The sequence below is a fragment of the Haliaeetus albicilla genome, chromosome 1, assembly GCF_947461875.1.
Source record: "Haliaeetus albicilla chromosome 1, bHalAlb1.1, whole genome shotgun sequence".
Lineage (NCBI taxonomy): Eukaryota > Metazoa > Chordata > Aves > Accipitriformes > Accipitridae > Haliaeetus > Haliaeetus albicilla.
This window is the reverse complement of record NC_091483.1, coordinates 26183306-26199916: the sequence shown is the minus strand read 5'-3', so window position 1 is coordinate 26199916 and position 16611 is coordinate 26183306. Positions and strand designations below refer to the sequence as shown.

Here is a 16611-nt window from a genome sequence, read left to right as displayed (position 1 = left end):
GGTTAAGCAACTACAGATCTCACCTAATCTGATGTAATCTGCTGTTACTAAATGGATGTCTGCATTCACATTCGTAGCACACTGCACATGAGTGCCTAGGAATAAAGTTTTCAAATTTTTTCATATCAGTTCTGCTGGGAGGAAGCCATGTATCTGTTTATTTACTTCTACCTCCTAATGAGCTTTTTTGAAGAAGTGCATGGTTTTTGTCCTTCACAATGCACTTGCGTTTACCATGGCAGAAGTGATGGCACTGGAACAAGGTATATATTTTATTATTTGTTATACAAGGCAATTTATAAGGAAGAGGATTGAAGAAATTGGAAATAACATTCTTATACATTGCAAATTAGTTCTAGCATAGTTGAAATAAAGGCATATTTTATACTGGTTTTATATGGCTAGCAGCATTCCTGAATAGGAGCAGATGGTGATTATGGCTTTGTACTTAGCAGATAGCTACTCTGAAGCTTCAGTTTTTGCAGAAGGCAATTTCTTTCTGCTCCGTGATTTTCCTGCTATTGTAATGTCCTTTCTATTTCTACAAATTAGTTGTCTACTGTCAGGTGATTCTGGTTTAAATAAATACAGTAGTTTGTTCTTTTTTAATCTGCAGGAAAATCATATAGTTTTTGGTAATAAAGAGGTTAGTTTGAAATTTGATGATCTGGGTATTGTTATGTCAATTTTGGGAGATACTGTTTGTCATTGCTACTTATTGTCACGACATATCCAGTATAAAGCTGCATGAGGAGAAAGTAAAATAAATGAATAATATAGAGAAAAGAGGGAGAAAATTAAAGATGGGCTTATTGAGGGGAGGGGAATCTTCAAGCTAATATGTGCAAACAATGTACTGCAAAGAAATTGAAACATACTGATTCTTGGAACTGCTGAGGAATCCCATTTCACTGAAATCAATGGGAGCAGAAAGTTCTTAGCACCTCTAAAAAGCAGCTCATTTCCATATAGACATCAGAAAGAGGGCTAAGAAAGGTCTCCTTTAGAGAAATATACTAACACTTTCAATTTTCAGTCTATTCTGAAAGGTAAATACAGACAAATACTTTGAATCTTCATCATGCAGAAGAATTGGGAATTAGTAATCCAATATTCTGAATTTTAGTAAAACAGATTGTGTGCAGTTCCCACTTGAGATACATGCATGTATTATTCCTTATACAATGGCTTTTGTTTTTTAGTTGTCAGTAGAATGATGGACAGAAGATGGTGCTTACATGCTTTATAAAAAAGCAAATGTAGATTTCATGTGAAAGTATCATTGCCATTTTGTATTCTTTTTCTCTTTAGAAACTCCATGTTTGTCTTTTCAGTTTTTAAATGCAGAGGGCTGTTCTTGATTTGACATTCTTTATTCTGCTAGTAGTGTTGCAGAAAGTAATAGCATTTGCATTTAAATCTGAAATACAAATTTCTGATAAAGAAATGCCAATACCTCTCTCTCTCTTTTTTTTTTTTTTTTTAATGCTAGGTCTGTGCTCTGTAATGATCCTGACATGTATGAGATCCCTGTGAATGTTCCTGTGGATACTGTAAAACTTCGTATAGAGAAAACTGTCATACGAAGGATTCCAACTGAAGCCTTTTACTACCTAGTAGATCTCAAATACCTGTGGGTAACTTACAACTGTGTAGCCAACATTGATATCAGCAGTTTCTATAACTTGAAACAACTGCACGAGCTACGGCTGGATGGTAATCTGCTCTCGACTTTCCCTTGGGAATCGCTGGCAGAGATGCCCAACCTACGGACTCTTGATTTACACAACAATAAAGTGACCAGCATTCCTGCTGATGCTGGCCGGTACCTGAGAAACCTCACCTACCTAGACATATCCAGCAACAAGCTAACCACCTTGCCATCAGACTTGATGGACATTTGGCCCCCCTTCTCAGAAGCTGTCCTGTCCAAGAACACAGACATTCTGGCGACCCAGAGAGTCATTTTGGGTAAGTTAAACAGCCTGTCTCATTCCTTATTAGAATGTACCTAAATGTTAAGTTGCACGTGAGAGCAGGTGGGGGACCAGCCTGGGATTCAGGAGAGTAGGTTTCATCCCAGTCAGTCTTCTGGTTTGCTCTGTGAATGTTTATTTATTTATTTTCTGTTGGTGACAGAAAACTATAAAATGAAGATAGTGACCTCCATGTATGTTGTTATCTCAAGGTTATAAAACAAGTAAAATCTACGAGATTCCGGTCTACAGAAATACAGGCCATATAGAGTATTCAGTATCCATATAAATGCAATACTTCCAAAACCTCTGTTTCTGATGACATTTCCCTCATCACTGTGTGTGGTTGCAACTGCAAGCGTGTCCATTTGCAACTGTTTTTTCCAGTGGCTCACAAGCTGAACAGAGAGCTAGAGTTGATGCTCGTATGAAGCCTGTCCTGAGACACAGCGCTGCAGGTAGTGTTGGTGGCTCAAAAGAGGGCAACTCTGCTCTCCCCATGACTCCTGCTGACCTTGCGTTGCTCTAAAGCTGACTGATTATCCTGAAGTTTTTCTCAATTTACATGTTGAATATGAGAGAGAGAATAGGAATCTGATCCCTACAACTTCACAGTACTTTTTATAGTATTTAAGGTAAGTATTTAAGAATAGTTTGGCCAGACTGATTCTTTTCATAATTTTATTCTGTCTCTCTAGTATACCATCGCATCAGTTCTGCTTGTGACTTTTTGCTTTATATTACACTTCCTCTCCACTTCCTAGTCCTGCAGGTAACTCCTTTTTCTTCCTCAGACTCAGAACATGGCTGGAACAGCTCTATCAATAGTGTTCTCTTCGGTCACTGTTTATGTATAAGTGCACTTTTTGACAATTTTGTACTGTAGTGTAGCAGGTGGAAGGGAGGAAAACCAGCTGGTGCTCTCTACTACAGTAGTTCTATACCCAATGGTAAAGATCTGCCATTGTACTGCCCAGTATTTCCAATTTCTTGATCTAAACCCCCACTATTCAGTGTTCATTTGTTCAGCTGCTTTGTTTCACAGCAGAAGCTGCAATTTGAAACTCTCATTCAGATGAGATTGTATGTAAGTAACTTAATAGATGCAAGTAGGCTGAATGAGTTCCTCAGATGCATGGTAACTGTAGGTTGCAGCATTAATAGGATCTTCATTTATTCAGGATTAAAAAAAAAAAGAAAAAGCTGTAAAAGTAAGTCTAGCTCAGTACCCCTTTCCCTGTCCCTGCACTGAAGGCTACAGGAGGCAGTAAAGTAGGAGGTGACCCTGCTGGATCTAATCCTCCTGATGATCTCATGTGGGAGTCCCAGAGGTTATTTGGTTTCCTTGTCTTACACAGCCCTCACCGCTTAAAAAAAAAAAACAAACCAAAAGAAACAACCCAAAAAGCAAACACCCCAAAACCACACACACTCTTCTCTCCTCCCCTTCCCCCTGGCAACCATCTGCGGTCTTTGTTGGTGTGGGCACTTTGCCAGCCTCCTCTAGTCCTGGCAAACCCTCTGGTGCCAGCACTGAGTTCTCTAGAGACTCAGGATGTGACCTTTGGATCATTTTCATTTATGAACTACAGCTGGGTTTGAACAGAGATCTCCAGAGGGGAGCACACACTGGGTTCAAACAGGGCCTTGCTTCTCTTTTTTTTAACTTTACCATGCTGAGAGAGGCTCTGCACAGTCGTTACAGATTTGGGTCTGAGAATGCAAAATGCGAGGTAGTACTTTCATTGTGTTGTGTTGAGTAAATCTACCTTAGGTAAACTGTGAATAATTAGCTGAATTTGCTTTCATTGACATCATAGACTTCTGATTAATATATCCCAATGCAGACAGACAGTGCTTGCTATATAAGAAATTCTATAGTGAATAAGAAAACATCCCCTTCCTCTGGAGGTTAGAAAGTGCAGTGCTCTTTATGTCATGGGTTATTTTGACAAGCTTACTCAGTCTTCACTGTTTCAGTTTATTATCTATATTACTGGAGCTTGCAAAGTTGTAGTTATGCCACTCACACTCGCTGCTAGAGGCTCATCCTTAGGTTGCTGGACTGTTAGAAAGCCAGTGTTTTTCAGGAATGGATGGTTGATAGAAACTATTAGGTTAGAAAGATGACCTAGGAGTTGAGATGTCTCTATAATGCTCCAACCGTAGGAGATACCGGCTTAGAACAACAGGAGCAAGATGTGCTCTGTGGCATTGCTTCCCCTCTGATACCCCGACCCCCTCCTGTCTCTACCAGGATTGCTGGAGCCTGAGGGAGGAGAAACACATCCAGTAGATACTCTCTTCCTTCTCTGAGGTAGAGATGAGGATCACAGAGGTGTGTGATCAGGAAGAATTTCAATAAGGTCCCTAGCCTGCTGGGATGCAGATCCAGATGAACTGAACCGTTCTGGTTAAGTCAGTGCTGTTCTTAAAGCCAGACCATTCCAGAGCCTTCTCTGGTAACCTCTTCCAGTGCTTATCTATCAGGATAGTGAGAAAGTTTCTCTTTATATCTAACCTCAATCTCCCTTACTGCAAACTAAGCTGATTACCTCTTGTCCTACATGAGGTGGACATACAGAAAACCTAATTACCCTCTCTTATAGTAACCTTTCATACATTTTCCTTCCCTGTTTGCCACCTTAACTAATCGCACTATTCTTTCACAAGTTTCTTATAGACTATGAGGGATTCTTTTTTCTCATTTTCTACCATAGTTACTGGTTCCCTTTGGACTCCTTTGGGCTTTAAAAAAAGAGGTTTCCCTTAAAGTGTGATGCCCACAATTGCTTTGATGCTCAAGAGTGTCATAAGTGCTCCATCTGTTCTCTGTGGGAGCATTCAGCCTGACCTATGTGCCCACATGGAATGGTAACTGCAGCCAGAGCTCTCTAGATGCTGGAACCCAAAGCAAATAAATGCTGGTTTTGTCTAGTCAGGAAAACAGCAGTCAGATTCTACTTAGTGCAAGCAATTACGGCTTGAGCTGGCTTCTCTCCTAGTTCTGGCAGAACAAGATTGTCACTTGTATTTAATTAACAAGATCAATAACAGCAAGGCCCCCAACTCAAATGATTGTGCATATGTATTTTTTTAACACCAGGAGGCAATTTTATCTTCAGTGTCTTGACTGAGCATCAAGGAGGTTGCATGTAAGAGAAAGTTCAGGTTCCCCTTGTTTACTTCAAGGACTCTTGGAGGACCCACGGACTACTTTTGCCAGGGGACTGGCAGGTTAGCATCTCCTTTCCAATTCATAATCTCTCTACTTAGGGTTTGGGTTTTTTTATTACCTCCCACTGAGTGATGTTCCTCTGTGTGGACACTATGCTAAATGAAAGAGGGTCAGGGAATGATGCCTGGCCCTGTAGCCAAGTGGCTCGCTCTGGCTCTCATCCACATGTTAGGGCCAACTCTTTTTAAAGCTGATTGACTGTTCCACACTTTGTACGATTTAGCCCTTGGTTTTCTCTGGGCTCAGGGGCATGCTGCAGTGACTCTGAAATGTGACTGTGTGGGTGGGGGTGTTTTTCCTCCAGTTCAAACTGCCTGAAGTAATGCCAGAATTGCATTGCAACCCGTGGAGTTGTGCTTTTGTAGTATAAAATAGCAAGCTATGTTGTATGCCTGGTAGGCTGATAGGCATGTAGGATAGTTTGGAGGTGCAAAGCCTGCTGCACTTATACTGGGGGCAAGAACAGGATAGAACGAGCTGTCCTTGGTATGGTCTTATCCATAAGCCTTTCAGGAAGCAATGCCTGGATTGTGAACTGTCCCTGGAGCCCTGTCTGGCTTTGTCTTCAGAGCACCCTTTGGAACAGTTCAAAACAAAGCTGTGGAGTGAGGTGACAGTTAAGCAGTGGAAGTGATCAAGGAACCAGTGTGCGAATTCATCTAACCCCCTCTTGGTTGTCTCTGGAGCTATAGCCTAATACTTTGGTCCAAATCACAGCTAAGTTTCAGCACTGGCTGCTGTAGAGATTGAAATTTCTGGCATGAGTGATGGCAGTAGCATTTTACATATGGGATATTACATCTAGCGAGTCACCGAGAGGAACAGAAGAATCCAGGATTTGATCAAGTGGCAGTTAGATGAGATCTTGCCTCTGTTGCACGTAGAGGTGCCAAAAATTTGAAGTGCTGCAGGTCCATTAGGCTGCCAGCTGTTATGCTGGGCCATTGGGTAGATGCTGCTTTTCCTGAAACTACTCCCTAGCAATTACTGTGTGTAGGAAACATTGGGACACAGTGCAGGAAGTGGGCTTTACTGTTTAGAACCATGGATCAAAAAATTTGTAGCTTGAGTTGGAAGAGAGCCTTGGGTAGTCTGGCCCAAGCTGTGGTGAGTGTTTCCATCGGCCCAAAACTTGAATATTTCACATACTGCCATTTTATAGGAACTGAAAAGCAGTATATTATACAAGTTATGGTCTGAGACTGGTTACTGATTTACAAAGGAAATTTCACTCGTAGCTATTTTGAATGCTAAAGTCCATATTGACACAGCATGGGGAAACCCTGCTTACTGAGAAGACTGCAAAAAAGTGCATGCACAGGCACACATATACATATATTTGCCATTGTACACACAAGCGTACATATAAATATGTGAGAAGTAGATTTAAAATATGCTAAATCTAGAATAAAGAATGTTTTTTAGGGCAATTTATAATCTATATTTAATGTTAAAATACACTGCATTGGTATATTGCAATGCATAAATATTTATCAATGTTTGTTTTGCCTTTGTTAGTATTTCTTTCTCAGGTCAACAAACTGCCTTAGTATTTCTACAAAAGAATCCAGGGTTTATAAAGACTTGGTGTTCCATCAGATACACATGCCATTGGAAACTTATCATTATTTTTATTTTCTCTTCTTAGGAAATTATTTTCCCGATGGGATTCCATCTCATTCCTTTATTAAAGCTCCCCATTTTTTCTGGTTTCTTCTTTTTTTTTTCCTTTTTTTTTAACCTTTTCTTTATTCTTTCATGTGTTTGTTCTCATTTTTACCATCTTGTAAACACAAGCTGTTAAATTTCAGAATGGCCTTTGTAGTTTGGAAACTAGGTTTACATTCCCATTTCTGTTCTCTCCAATAGCTAACTGAAGGATAATCAAATTCAGTGTTTAATCCTTGCTTCCAACTCAATAGTGCTTTCATCTTTTCATTTTGGGAATTCACATGACTTAATGACTTACTTACAATGGCTGTGCAAGTTTACTAAAAATAATGTGAATACTGTCAGATATTGGCAAGACACAGATAAATAGAAGGGATGAGCTGTGGAGGCAAGGAGGGAACTCCTGTAGCTATATATATTATATGTATCTATATAAGTCCTGCTTCTTTAGCCAGTTCCACTGGAAAGCATGATGGATGGGGGAGATGAGGTGACTAACTGAAATAACTCTTTCTTTGCACTAAAGCACGGAAGTAGAGAGTCTTCTGGGACTACAGCTTTCTTCTAAAGCTGAAATCAAGCCTTCAGAATGATCTAAGGTGGTCAAACCTCTGTCCCAGACTGGACTAAACAATCATCCAATCTATTTTGTCAATTTCTGGTACTTACTGTGACAACTTTGGGTCTTATTTGGGACATCAGGAGAATATGAAAGCTATGTATTTATATATATTAGGAAAAAATTTATTCACTGAAAGGGTTGTCAGGCACTGGAACAAGGAAATGTTTGAGTCGCCACCCCTGGAGGTATTGAAAAGATGGGTAGATGTGGCGCTTAGGGACATGGTTTAGCAGTGGACTTGGCAGTGTCAGGTTTATGATTGGACTCAATGTAGTATTAGAAACAATAATAAACCCCGTCCTTTTCTGCAGTAAAGCTTGTAGGATGCAGAAAGGTTGCAGAAGAAATTATTTCAGTAGCATTCAATGTAAGGGAGAATCTGCTGCCTGGTATGTGGGCGGGGAGCCCTACTGATGCTGCAAATCTGTCCTGATTATCGCTGTGGACCCAGAGCTTCTGCCCTACCGCCTGCTTGTTTGTAGCACAGCTGCCCCATGCTTCTGTCCTCTAGATAGCACAGAGGCCGTGTTGGCAGTTCACGTGTGTTTTAGCAGCATTTGTCATGGAGGAACTCTGGCAGTTGAGGGCTTGGTTCAAGGGGATCCTGTCTTCCCTCTTACACTTTAGGGGAATTTAATTTTCAAATGCTCGTATAGTCTCTTTCTTAGCATAGTGAGGAAAATTGACCTCTTATAAGCAAGTGAGAATGAAAAAAAAATTACGGGAATATTGTGTCTAACTACAAACTAAAGCTTGCCTAATTTAAAAGATGAGCACAAATAGTTACATACGTGTGCTCGATTGGGCAGAATTTTTATGAGCACAAACGGTTCATGTGTGTAGACCTATGGAAAACATTCAGACGGTATCTCTTTTGCTTGTGAATATGTGGGAAGTTCACAGGAAATTTTTTTATATTTTGGAGGGTTTTTTTCTTTTCTTTTAAAGAAAAGCAGTTGCTGATACAGTTTCCTTGATTTCTCCTTCTCCATTCTGGTGGGCAATAAGTAGTGAATAGATGTAAAATCTCATATGTCTGGAAGGGGTGAAATTGGATTGTGATGTCAAAGTCATGGAATCTCTTCAGGTCAACACTTGTTTTAAAGAGTGGGGATTAATTGGGCTTTACCGCAGTTTTAACCAATCACTGCCATTGTGCTTAAAATAACCTAATCTTGGTCAGGCGATAAAAGGAAGCAGTAGATAATTATTCATGTATTCTTTCATCTACAGGTTTCTTCCAGAATAAAAAGCAGAATTTTTCCATTAGCTGTTTTGATAATTCCTAAAAATACACACTGAACAATATTAGCAGGTGTTTCAAGTTTTTTCTTTTAATTTTTGTTTAATTGATATGACTTTTCTGTTGCACTAATCAGTGAATTCAACAGCAACGGGTTCTTGCATACCATCCCTTGTTTCAGACTGTAAGTTCTGTTTATTGTTAATACTCAAAAAAATGAAAAAGGTATACCCAAAAGTCAAATGAGAAAATATTTGAACTCACGAGTGATGTGCTGTGTGGTGTTTTACCTGGTGAAGCTGCTGTTGCTCTATGAACATAGTGAAGTAATCAATACAAGCTGAGGATTTAGACTTCTATTCCTCAGAAATGGCTACTCTCTTTCACCATAATAAGGTCACCAAGAGGGAGAGGCCTCTCATTCAAAGGCTTTGGAATCAAGAAGCAAATGTTATAGCCTCTAACAGAAGAGGAGACATAGTGTTGTGTGCCATCATAAAAATATTGTAGTCATCAGCTTTTTTCAGGGCCCTTCCCATTTTCTACTCTTCTGGTATTCTTTTTTAATGTATTTCAGAGGTTGTCCCAAATCAAAGCCAGATTTCTAAGAATATTGGTATAGTTCAGAGCCAGATAAGAATTTTATTGGCCTAAAGCTTTTTCTCCTTAGCCTTTATCCTTTTTTGAAGTGGCAGCGATGTTGATATAAGCACTAAACCCTTAAATCATCATGTTCTCTGCAAGCGTTGAAAAAAAGGTCTGAGAAAATCAAACTGTAAGAGCCCAAAGAAGGACTAAGAGCAGAGGAGAGTGATAGGATACAATAGCCCTGAGAAGGTATCTTTCCAGAAGGCACAGGCAGGTGAAAATGTTTCATCAGCCTTAGACACCTTTTCAAAGTGTTTTTTCCTAGATAAATAGCAAAATTAAGCAAAGGTAGTGCCAGGATGTTACTATGCTCCTGTAAACTGTGAAGAAAATGTTTAGCTTAATGAACATTTGTACTGTTCTTCTGCACCTCTGCAAAAACTCCCCCACCAATCAGCTGAAGGAAAAGGGCAAATTGAAAGAGAAAGGATTAACTCAGAATAGGTCCATAGTTCTTGATTGTACTTGGTGGTAGTCATGTGTCATACTGTAATCACAATATCCATATATTGCCTGACAAAATTTTTTTTTTTTTCTTTCCCCTCTTCCCTCCCTGCTTCAGGTTTGCAGGATAACCCATGGTTTTGTGACTGTCGCATTTCAAAGCTAATTGAATTTTCCAAAATTGTGGACAACTCCGTTGTACTTCTTGATCCATTGATTTCATGTAGTGGACCTGAGAGTCTGGCAGGAATCTTGTTCCAGAGAGCTGAGTTAGAGCAGTGTCTTAAACCATCTGTGATGACATCGGCGACAAAAATCACTTCCCCGCTGGGAAGCAACGTTCTGCTACGCTGTGATGCGACTGGGTACCCAACACCACAGCTTACTTGGACTAGGTCAGACAATATACCAGTGAACTATACAGGTATAATTGCTCTTTTATAGGAAATGGGAGAGCCTGAAATTGTTGGGTTGCTTGTGCTTTGAGATCATTATAATAAGTAACAATGGACCAGGTATTGCACCAAGCTGGCAATTGTATCCATGCAACAGCTGTTATGAAATTCTTTGTCTAGGTCTCGGTCTGAACAGGTTCAACAGACCATTCTGATTATGGATGTGGTCTGTAATAAGAACAATATGCATGGACGGGGGGAAATGGATGAAGCGGGGGAAGGATTAAGGAGAATGGGCATTGGGATAGTTGGTCCCTAACTCAGAAGCTGAAAAGCAGAAAGGAGAATCCGTTGCTGGAATCTCCATTTGGGTTCAAAATGTTAATGTTAAAAAAGCTAGTGAGGCCATAACTGAGCCACTTAAAACTCAGCTTTGTAAACATAGGATTATCCAAAATAATGTTTTCTATGTTATTTGCAAATGTTTATTGTTTATTTGCAACACCCATCTTGAATGCTGAAGAGGCTGTGATTGTCTGATATTGTTCTAGCTGCTATGATAGATATTTATGCAGTAACTTAAATATAAAAAATGTTTCTTGCTAATGCCAAGTAGTTAGCAGTTATCTTAAATCGTAGATCCGAAGAAGGTAATAGTCCAAAGCACTGAAATATTTTAAGACAAAGGTAATTTCCAAAAATGTTTTAAATGGCTAGTGTGTTCAGTGTCACTCAGTCAGTGAGACTTGTATTTCCTAGTCACTTAGCAGCTTTAAGACATTTGATTTCTCGTTATGAGGTTTTGTTTTACTTAGTGAAACTGCCAATTATATTGTAATTCCTCCAGACATTCAATTCCATTTTGACCCAAGCTGAGCACTTTTCTGCAGTAATATAGTATGTCAGGGAGTTCCATACTTTGTGTGTGGGGTTTAGTTTCGTTTTGGTGTTTTTTGGTGGGTTTGTTTGTTTGTTTGTTTTTTAAAGTTTAATACATGTGATTCCGTCTGGCAGAAATAACGGAATAAGTAGTCTAATATTTTCTCTTGTCCCCTTTTATAATGTTTTACTCTTTGCTTTTTCCTGTAGTAATTCAAGAAACACCTGGAGAGGGTGTCAGATGGTCCATAATAAGCTTGACAGGGATTTCATACAAGGATGCAGGAGAATACAGATGTAAAGCCAAGAACTTAGCAGGAATGTCAGAAGCTTCTGTTACTGTCACAGTGGTTGGTGTAGTTACTACAACTGTGTCACCACAGAAGTATGGAAGGAAGCAAGAGGCAGAGAGACAGAATACCACTCAGGAGGAATCCAAGCCGGAACCTGAGAGGACAACCACACCTCTTCCCACCACACCGACCACCACAGCACTGGTTAGCACTGAAAGATCAACGAGCGTCAAGTTTACTGAAAAGAAGCAATCCAGGCCCCTGTTTGATGGAAAGAAAAATCCAAAGGCAGTGACAAATGGAAACAAAAAGCAGACTGGGGAGATAAGCAAGAAAGGTGAGGAGACTTCATTGAATACAGCAGGTATGGCTGAGCAAAATGTTACTGTAAAGAACCTAAGAGTGATCAGTGAAACTGATGAGAGAGTGACCTTAACTTGGAAAACTGTCAATGCCACAAGCAACTCTGCAGTGACTGTGTTATACTCAAAGTATGGTGAGAAAGATATGTTGCCTCTGAGCACCGATTCTAGCAAAAACAAAGTCACAATTGATGGTTTGCAACCTAGTACTCAATATATGGCATGTGTCTCACCCAAAGGAGTGCCACCTACAAAAGAGCAGTGCGTTATTTTCTCCACTGATAGGTTAAATGATGAAAACAGCTCTCAGTTTTCTATTCTGATATTGGCCAGCAGTGCAGCATGTGTGGTTGTTTTACCTTTGATATTTTTCTTACTCTACAAAGTTTTAAAACTTCATGTGAAACCAAAAACTGCAAAGGAAGCTGACCTTGCAAAAGAGACCTATGTGAAATTTGAAACACTATCTCTGAAGCCTCGAACAGTGAGTGCAGGAGAGCAGCTCTGGGCACGAAGGTACACAGATGAGTCAGAAAGACTTCTCCTTTGTTCTAGGTCAAGCATGGATTCTCAAATGACCTTCAAAAGTGAGGGCTCTAGGTCTGAGTATCTGTGTTGAACATAGGTGAGGGTGGAGGAGATAGAATGTAAGATAGGTAAAATTAATCCAAAATGATGATACTGCATCTGGAAGCAGGTTGGTGCTAGGTGGTGGTCAGAATATATCATCTGATGTAATGCAGTCTACTGAATGGGTAGGGTGGTGGGTAAGAAGGTGAATAGAAGAAAAATGTTGCCTGTTTATTTTCTTTTTTTATGTTTGTGACTTCGGATATAAAGGAATGACATTCTTCAAAGGATAAATACAGCATGAAATGGTTGCCTGATTAAAGATCTTCTATTTTTTGTTCTCATTGAAACATCATTCTGTTTTCTCTTTTCTCACTTTACTGTACGATGTGCTAGTTGCATGTATCAAACATTAATCACAACCTTATAAAAACGGTGTACTTAAAATTAATAGGAAAACAGTTTAAACTACTTCTATTGAGGTCAAAACTTCATTTGAAAGTACAAGCTTTCTTCTGACTTCAGCTTGTGCTTTGAGATGTCATACAGCTCTGTTTGTACAGTATCTTGGACTGGAAGTGATCTCGGGGCAATCTAGATTGAAACTAGGTAACCACAGCTTATGGATTCTCGAGAGGTACAATACACATCATATTGTTGTTTTGCAGATGCTATGGCAAAGGAGCTTCTTTAGTATTCTGAAGCTCAGGTAAGATATCATTATGAGTAACTCTGTGAGAGATACTAGATATTAATAATGTTAATTTACATCAAATGATCTTATTACAACATCTCAGCCTTAGAATTTACTTGGATGCATATGTCTATATACCTCAATTTCAGAAATCTCTGTACAGAAAATTTTGTGGTACTGTGTAAGAGAAAACACACTCTTATATACCTATATATTACATAGATATTGCACAATATTATGTACTATACTGTAGTAATATAATACATTTCGAGATACAGTAAGAGGAGGTCTTGTCCTCGGGTCATGTTGTATGTGTAATGAAGTTCAATGAGCATAGCGAAAGTTAATTGTGAACATGCTTCCCAATGTTTAAAAAATCAGATATTAATATTAATAGTAATGATGAATGCAGAATTGCCTATTAATGATACTAATGAATTGTCTTTTCTGAGGCTGCTTTTTTATTGCCTGAAGTAAATAACAGAGCTTTTATAGTTTTAGGTTCAGATATTATGGTTAGAAGTATGTATGAATTGTTTTTCCTAAGAATTACAACTGCATTGTTTTCTTGGACTTTTCTATGCCTAGAAAAACTGTTTTGCTAGGAAACTGGGAATCTTCTCTTCCCAGAGGGAGAAATTACTCAAAGCTACAAACCAAAGCTTAGTAAGTTAACTTTAAAATAGTGACATTTCTTGGTGTCGCTACTGTAGGATTAAATTTTGCCTGCTGGAATGCTAGAGAGCTTATCTTGCAAGGCATAGCTTGGTGGGAGGAAAACACTTCATCAAAAACCCTCCAGTACTAAAATAATGGTAGAAAACGAACACACTGAAAAATCTCCATAGCATCTACATGATGGTGCTTCATCGTCAGGAATAATAGAATGAGTATTTGAGACCATGGGAGCTGTAGTAAGGAAGCAGATGAGATGTTCAGAAGTGCAAAATTAGCTTCACTGCATATGCTTTTAGAATTAACCTTGATGTTCCTTTCTGTGTTACTAGTATGTGTAGTTAAAGAGTGATCTTTCTTCTTTTTCTATGGATAATTTTGATTGCAGTGAAAATGTTTTTAGTTTTCTGAGTGGAATATTTTTATTTTGACAGTTTTTTTGAAATTTGGTTTGGTTTTTTTTAGGGAAAGCAGATTCTTTTTGTGTCAAAACCAAGGTTCATCTGACAAGCAGTTTATGATAAACCGAATTTTTAACGGGACCTGAAGTGTTACAATATTTGCCTTCTATTTTCCATATAGATAGTGTAGCCAGTAGTTGTTGCTGAAGGTGTTTCCAATTAAAAACACCATGTTTGTCATTAATGAGAGCAATTATTTTAATATTTATCTTTTAATTCCTGGACAATATTTGATTTCAGGTTTCAAACCTTTCAAGAAACTTGAATCTAATTCTGGAGTTCAAAAGTGCTGTCACCTGACTTGTAGATGATACCTCAATATATCGGACTGAGGTGGTGCAAAGCTCATTTGAAAGAGCTCACTTGCAAATGTGAAACCTTTTGGTTTGACTAATCCTTGTGGAATTAGCATGTCCTAAAGTTAGAAATTAATCTCTATGACCGCGTGTGCTATCAGTATATCAAAGATGGAATGTATTATAAAAGGCATGTTCTTTCAAGAAAACATGAGACACGTTATTTTCTCCACAGTTCTTGAGACAACAGAGTTATATAACCCAGACATGCTTCTGTACCTCATGTCAAAACAGCAAATTTTCTGGGGAATTTTGGTAGGAATTTGATCCAAAGGCCAAATCACACAATAAAGACTGCATCTGCATATAAGATGCCCTGGATCACCCAGGACTGGTTTAATTAAAGAGCTGAAGAAATACTTCTGGTAACAGATGCAAATTTTTATACTGTAAATTGTTAATATTAGTGATGGAATCATTATGAGATAGATTTTGTCACCTGTAATCAATTTGTATAATATCTTCTGAAATGCAATTCTGAATCAGTCATCACTATAAGCAGTGATGACTATAATCTGTGCTTGCCTGGTAGGAGAATTTGGAGAGGATTTAACCAATGTTTATGCATCGCTTTTCATATATTTTGCACTTTGTTAGCTCAATTGATCCTGCATTTCACCAAAAAGGTTAGACCTCTTTTTATACATTACCTACAATGGGTGTGTCAAAATTGCATGGTTAATGAAATAACTGAGTAATGTGAGCTGAATTCTAAACAGACCTCATTTTTACTTAAAGCTTTAGTAGGCTTCAGCACTTGTCATAGCTAATCACAATCCTGGCTTCAATGTGCACTTACTAAGCTCAACTTTAGGCATCCATGCATCTATTTTAGTCCTTGCCATTGCTCACAGTGGACTTTGTATTCCTTGTGCTATCATCAGATTGTCATACTTTTCTCAGGCGGGGGATTAAGAGAGAAAACTCTTTCATGTGCACCATGAAAATGTCTGTAATAGCAAAAACATTCAGACTTGGGCTATATCTAAGAGGCTAAACAAAGAACATTTTAAACTCATTACCTTTTCAAAGAAGTAATTAAAATACAAGTTGTTTTGATGTGAAAATAAAAGATTGTTTTTGTACATGACATTGTGTTTGCCTGACCCTTTCATCTTCGTTTATAGCTTTAGACAATATGTGATGAGTGTAGCTGTGGAGACAAGAGGAAATCTGAGAAGAAATGAGAGAAAATATAAAAAGAAGGCTGAGAAACAATGGAAGGGTAATATCCTAGAGAATGGTGGGACTGCGTACCACAAAGTCTTTTGCTTGCAATTCTGCTATGTCCGTGGGAAGGGTGCTGGGGTGTCTGCAGGCAGGTAGCTATAAAAGGATGGATGAAGATACTGCCAGCTTATTGCAATGAGAGGAGCTCTATACATGCCCAATTTAGACAAGGTGGGGGCAGCTATAAAACTGGAGTCTGGAACAAAGGCACTAGGGGAATTTGAAGAATGTACTTGAACCCGGTCTTAAAGCCTGCCTGTGCCCCAGTGAAAGTTGTGAGACCGTTTTGAAGAACATTGTCTATAAACTGAAAAGGGGGGAGTGAGTAGTTTATGCATTTATTGCAAGAAAGAGGGGTATGCATCAGTAGCAATTCTGGCTAGGGCATGAATCCTAGACATAATATACTACAATAGTCCATCATGATCTATGATATTCTTTTAAAAACAACCAATTTGTTAGATTTGTGGCTGGGAGGTAGACCAACTTGAAGTTCCTTCACAAGCACAGATGAGATTTCAAAATTAAACTTTTTAAAATTATCTAACTGGGTGTAGACTGGAAACATGCTGATCTGAATGCCTTCTCTCACAGAATTCATTGCATTGTTCTAGGTGTTATAGTCAGCCACAAAAGCTCCAGGCTAGCACTGTCACTTTCCTTTCTGAAAATGAGAAGTTTTCAATAGCACAGGTGTTTTCTCTTTTCTTTTTAAATCACTGCAAAAATTGTCCTCTGAATTTCAGAAGATCAAAATTCACATCAGACTGGAGGCATGATTAATATATCATTTTTATAAACTACTTTTTATAAGTCTGAAAGGCTCCCTTGCTAAACAGTGGTAAAATCAAACT

At 38.7% G+C, this 16611-nt stretch overlaps 1 protein-coding gene across 2 annotated transcripts; it reads left to right on the top strand.

Annotated features, from left to right (window-relative positions):
* Nucleotides 1-17: 17 nt before the first annotated feature.
* Nucleotides 18-15643, top strand: LRIT3 (leucine rich repeat, Ig-like and transmembrane domains 3). 2 transcript variants are annotated; one of them, XM_069782873.1, is made up of 5 exons: nt 18-263; nt 1493-1971; nt 9961-10266; nt 11327-12287; nt 14412-15642. In XM_069782873.1, the coding sequence occupies exons 1-5, from the start codon at nt 148-150 to the stop codon at nt 14434-14436; spliced, it is 1887 nt and encodes a 628-aa protein (XP_069638974.1). In that variant the 5' UTR covers nt 18-147; the 3' UTR covers nt 14437-15642. The 2 variants fall into 2 exon arrangements, with proteins under 2 accessions (XP_069638974.1, XP_069638965.1); XM_069782864.1 differs by having other exon boundaries at nt 11327-15643.
* Nucleotides 15644-16611: the final 968 nt, after the last annotated feature.